At 36.0% G+C, this 6,000-nt stretch overlaps 1 protein-coding gene across 1 annotated transcript in view; it reads right to left on the minus strand.

Annotated features, from left to right (window-relative positions):
• Window positions 1-1,306, minus strand: part of SERPINI2 (serpin family I member 2) — a 38,308-nt gene extending 37,002 nt beyond the window's left edge. Inside the window, exon 1 of the mRNA XM_051990483.1 lies at window positions 1,216-1,306. Within this exon, the coding sequence (XP_051846443.1) occupies window positions 1,216-1,306 (91 nt within the window). The remainder of the gene's footprint in view (window positions 1-1,215) is intronic.
• Window positions 1,307-6,000: the final 4,694 nt, after the last annotated feature.

Consider the following 6,000-nt stretch of genomic DNA (forward strand, 5'->3'; position numbering starts at 1 on the left):
TGTCTGTATTTTCATAATATACAATATGGTGAAAAATCTTGATTCAACAAGTTGAATTTAAATTTATTATCTAATTTCCATAGTGAAATCCATTACGATGAAAAAACAATCCATTAATTGTTTAAAATTACAATAATACCCATAGAGATTCAAGCTTTCTCAACTCCACTCAATCATCATATGGGATCCTATCACACATCTATGTTATTCTAAAGGAGTTTGTGAGATCATTATACTTACCTTATAAAATGCCCGATGGTTAGTTACTAGATGTTATACTTAGAATGAGCTTCCTGGGAACTGTTAAGAGCTTGGCTCTGTGGAAGGGCAAGGGCAAGCACATTTATCATGAAGGTTACTTGATTAATTCTTCTGGACTCACAGCAGGTGTTAAAGAATTCTGTTATGAGAGCACTAAATGATAACATTAACTGATTACCCTTAAGAGTTGCAAGAATTGATAGGAAGCATCATTTCAATGAGCAATAAAAGAAATAACACCAGAAAAAAACTCACCACTCAGAATCCATTTAACAAATGTTACCATTAGTCTTTATTCTGTTTAAATTATGGCATGATGGGAAATTGATTTTGGAAGATTATGCGCTTGGTGCTGAAATGAACTAGTAGCTTATTCTTCTGGTTTCACATAGAAATTGAACACATTCCACATGGATGCCATCATCAATATTTAAAGATGCCCCATGAGAAAAGTAATCGAATGGAGCCGAGTTTAATAGGGGGTGCACTTATGTCATATCACTGTATTTAAAAGAAAAGACTCTCTACCACACGATGGAAGGCTGGGCTATCGGTACAGTCAGCAGTGAGCTCCTAAAAACTGCCATCTTATCTTTCTTGTGGTCATATTATACTATTGATTCATGGCAAAATTGCTAGTCACTATATTTTTACACCTGTGATGATCTAATTGTTTGGTTTTTTTTAAAAATCCATTCATTCATGCACTAATATACCTAGCTATTTTTTCAGGTACATTATTATCTAGTCACAGCTCCATTGAATTGACTTATTAATTTTAATTGAGATATAGTTTTGCATCTGGTCAAAGCTCCATTGTATCGACTTATTCATTTGAATTGAAGATAAATTTTTTTGTCCATCTTTATTAAATCTCTTATTAGATATAGCACAACCTTTGAATGTGATGATATCACCTGACATGTTATTTATAGCTCTTAATTGTCTTCTTACCCTTTGATCCTTGGCACATACTCAATGTTCCAATGGTACAAGCCTTCTTCTCACACTTCTGGCTCCTGGTCTTTAAACTGACTGTCCCCATGTCTATCATTCTCTCCTTCCTGGTAGCTACCTCTTGGCTTCCCTAATTTCCTTTAAGCCTCACTCAGATCCACCTTCTCCAGGATATTCTTTCCAAACCTCACTTCTGCTACTACTTTCCCTCTCAAATAACCTTCTATTTGTAATTATATATATATGGAGAAAGAGGACCCAAGTTCTGATCCTACTTTTAGTATTTACCATTTGTGTAACTTTGAAAAAAAAAAAACCACTTATGCTCTTGAGCCTTGGTTTGCTTACTTGTAAGTAAGAATGTTGAGCTGGATTGTTTCCAGCCACAGACTTAGTATCCCATATTAAGCAGCATAGAACCAAAGACGGATGTCAATATTAAGTTCCTACTATGTGCAAGGGACTACATTGGGACACAAAGAGAAAAAATGAAATATCATCTGCCCTTGGGAAGTTTGTATTTGTTGTTTAGTCATTTTTCAGTTTTGTCCAATTCCTCACGACCCCATTATGGGAGGTTTCAACAAAAATCTTGTATTCCAATTTTTTTCTCCTTCTCTTCTCCTCACCACATCCCCTAGAGAGCAACTAATCCAATATATGTTAAAAATGTAGAATTCTCCTATACAGATTTTCACAATTATCATGCTACATACAAAAAAAAATCATATCAAAAAAGGAAAAAAAATAAGAAAGAAAAGAAAAAGCAAACAAACAACAAAAAATACTATGATGCAGTCCACTTTCAGTCCCCACAGTCTTTTTTTTTCCTCTAACTCATTTTACTAATGAGGAAACTGAGGCAAACAGGGTTAAATGACTTGCTTAGGGTCATGCAGCTAGAAAGTATCTGATGTCAAAGTTAAAATCATAAAGATGAGCCTTCCTGACTCCTAGTCCATCTGCTGTTGCCCAATTTTATTAAAAGTGTGCAATACCCAAACAGATCAAGTTATCATAAGATAATTGGAGGAGGATGAGATCATTAACAATTGAATTAGAGGAGGATCAGAAGAGGCTCAGTTTAGGAGAGGGCAACTGACTGAGCTTTGAAGAAAGTTTGGGATTTGGAGAGTCAAGGATAAGTAGAGGCTAGGATGTAGTTTGGTTGATTTTAATGACTTGAACCAAGGAGGACCCCTAAGTATTCTCTTAGTATGTTCTTTTTTGTTGTTGTTCAGCCATTTCACTTGTGACTTAATGACTTTTCATGACCCCATTTGGGATTTTCATGTCAAAGATACTAGAATAATAGGCCACTTTCTTCTCCAGCTTATTAAACAGATGAGGAAACTAAGATTTGCCCAGAATCACCCAGCTGATAAATGTCTAAGGTCTTCTTGAATTTGGGCCCAGTGCTCTACCCATTGTAACACCTACTATTATCCCAACTGTTTTCCTACTTATCTTTTATTTAGATTCCCATTTTTTTTCCTTTCCCTTTTTAGGTTCTGTATTTGTTTGTTTGAGTCATTTGTGATTTATTCATTAACAAGGCATTTATTAAGTGCTTCCTTTGTAGAGGACCCTGTGTTAGGTACCAGATTGGAGGGAGCAACAAAGGCAAAAAACAAATAGCCTCAGCCCTCTAAGAAGTCGCATACTATTACTCCCAAGGGAGTCATGCAAAGATGACAAAGATCATTAGCACAGGGAAGGGTTTGATGGTGATGACTGTGTCACAAGCTCAATGAGATGTGTGGACTTAGTAATAAGTTCTGAGTCTTTCTCTGGAACCCTAGAACTAACATCTATACTCATAAATCTTCCTGTTCTTTTCCCAGCCTTTGAGTAACATTAGAGAGCTTGATAAAAGCTGAACAATAGCAGCTTATTGTTTGTGCCACAGTGAAGAATAGTATATAGAAGGCTGTAGCAGCTCAATCAATGAGTCTAATTGTGATATCCCTGTCAGTTATGATGCTTTCTATAGTCTCTCTGCTTCTGTTGATCTTCCTAAGACAGTGTGATATTCATAAGACTCACTACAAACCCTCAGAGTAACTAAGTGACACAGCAGATAGAACGCTGGGAGCCAGAAAGACTCATTTTCTCGAATTCAAATCTGGCCTCAGACACTTGCTAGTTGTGTGACCTTAGACAAGTCATTTTTTGCCTCAGTTTCCTCACCTATAAAATGAGCTGGAGAAGGAAATGGCAAACAACTCTAGAATCTTCATCAAGAAAATCTCAGATGGATTTATGAAAAGTTAGACTCCACTGAAAAACAACTGAATAATTAAAACAAACCACATGCCCTTACTATAGAATCATTTAAGACAACATGTATTCTTAACTAATTGGAGAGTTTTAGCCCAGATGAGGTAGTTCTACATAAATTATTCCTTTGTTAAGATTCCTGATAATTTAAAAATGGAAAACAGTACCAGTAGGCAGGACAAGGCTGTTAGAATTAATACCATTTGGTGGAATGGGAATAAGCTTGCCATTTCATTTTGGTGTTTCTAGAAACTTGGCATTATTGCAATGGGCTATGAACAATATAAACACTGCCAAACTGCAGTATTAGGATGAATGTTCTTTTTCGTGGGAAATTTTACTCCTGTTCAATTTGCTATGACTATATGTTGTTAATGTTTACCTGTAAAGCAATAATCTCATAGTGGTTTTTCAGGCTTTTCAATTATATCCAACTCTTTGTGACTCCATTTTGGGATTTTCTTGACAAAGATAATGGAGTAGTTTGCCATTTCCTTCTTAGGTCATTTTACAGATGAGAAAACAGAGGTAAATAGAATAAAGTGATTTTTCCATCATATAGGTAGTTAAGTATCTAAGGTTAGATTTGAACTCAGGAAGATGAGTCTTTTTGACTCCAGGCCTAGAATTCTATCTACTCTGTCACCTACTTCCTCTAGCTATTACTTGTAAAACAGTCAATTACTATGCATATATTATGTGCTTATTATATCCACAACCTGTGCTAAACATTGGGAATATAAAGAAAGACAAAAATATGGTTTCTGGCCTCAAGGTGATCATATTTTAGTGGGAGCAACTTACTAGGTACATATGTCATATAGATACTGGGTGACATCTGAGGAAAGGCAGATAGGAGAGGAAAGACGAATGAGAGAGAATTTGAGGCAGGGGCTTAGAGAGTTAGAAAGGAGCAAGGGTATTAAGTACATTAAATGTCAAAGAGAGGATTTTATATTTTATTTTAATGGGTATAGAGGATCCATATAATTTATTGAGTAAGAAGTTTGAGATGGTCAGACCTGAACTTTTGGGAAAAAACATGTTACCAAGGGGAAGATGGGCAGCTAAGTGGTAAAGTGGCTAAAAATCTGATCCTGGAGTTAGGAAGATCTGAATATATATATGGTCTCAGATACTCACTAGCTGTGTGAACGTAGGCAAGTTACTTAACCTTGTTTGCCTCAGCTTCATTTCATCTGTAAAATGAGAAAATGGCAGAAGGAAATAATAAAAACTCCAGTCTCTTTGCCAAGAAGCTCCAAATGTAGTCATGAAGTGTCAGACATGACTAAAATGAGAAAAAAAATAACTAGGGGAGGATAGATTTGGAATCAAATTTGCCACCTAATTCAAGACTAAAATATGTTCAAGTTGGCCAATTTATTGAAGGACTTGTCCGTGGGCCTACAATACTATTTATGCATCACAGTATGGTTCTTCCCTTGCAATTATAAGAGACAGGGAATGCTTTGACCAAAAGGAAAATGTAGTTCTGAAACAATCCATCAAAATAATCTTTAAATTGACATTAAATGAGGCACTCTGATTGTTAGAGCACTCTTTTCTAGAGAACTTTATAAGGTGAATGAATATGCTATTTTCATAGACTGGCTATCTGGAAGATTGAGAGAGCACAAAGATGGATGGCAATATATAGGCAAAGGAAGCTTTCAATTCATGTAATTGTGGGCCAACCAGCCAAATCAAGATTCTCATATTTAATCATAATGGTCTTGCCATATTCTTGGTCTCTATATGGAACTTTAAGCATGTGAACAGGTAGTGTCAGTGAGCCTGCAGTGGAAGGGAATTCATGGAGAGGACTGACTCTAAATCCCAGAAAGATGAGGAAGACATCTTCATTTCCCAAAGTATAGCTTCTTCAGCATTATCCCAGACTTTGATTTTGGCACATGAGTTCAAGGTAACACCTACTGCTGTGCTTTTGGGGGGACCAAAGTAATGTTCCTTCCTTAAATGAGGCTAATAAAGGTGGGTATGAGAGACCATCAAGACTGTAAAATAACACTGATACATTGTTGTGGAATTGTGAATACATCTAGTCATTCTGGAGAGCAATTTGGAACTATACTCAAAAAACTATCAAATTGTGCATAATCTTTGACCTAGCAGTGCCGCTACTTAGCTTATATCCCAAAGAGATTTTAAAGAAGGTAAAGGGACCTATATATACAAGAATGTTCATGGCAGCCCTTTTTGTAGTGGCCAGAAACTGGAAACTGAGTGGATGCCCATCAGTTGGAGAATGGCTGAATAAATTGTGGTATATGAATGTTATATTGTATGTATGTACATTGTATGTATGTACATTGAAGGAATGTAATATTCCATAACATATTATTGTTCTGTAAGAAATGACCAGCAGGATGATTTCAGAAAGGCCTGGAGAGACTTACATGATCTGATGCTGAGTGAAGTGAGCAGGACCAGGAGATCATTATATACTTCAACAATACTATATGATGATCAATTCTGACA

This window comes from Antechinus flavipes, chromosome 3 (assembly GCF_016432865.1).
Source record: "Antechinus flavipes isolate AdamAnt ecotype Samford, QLD, Australia chromosome 3, AdamAnt_v2, whole genome shotgun sequence".
NCBI classification, from domain to species: domain Eukaryota; kingdom Metazoa; phylum Chordata; class Mammalia; order Dasyuromorphia; family Dasyuridae; genus Antechinus; species Antechinus flavipes.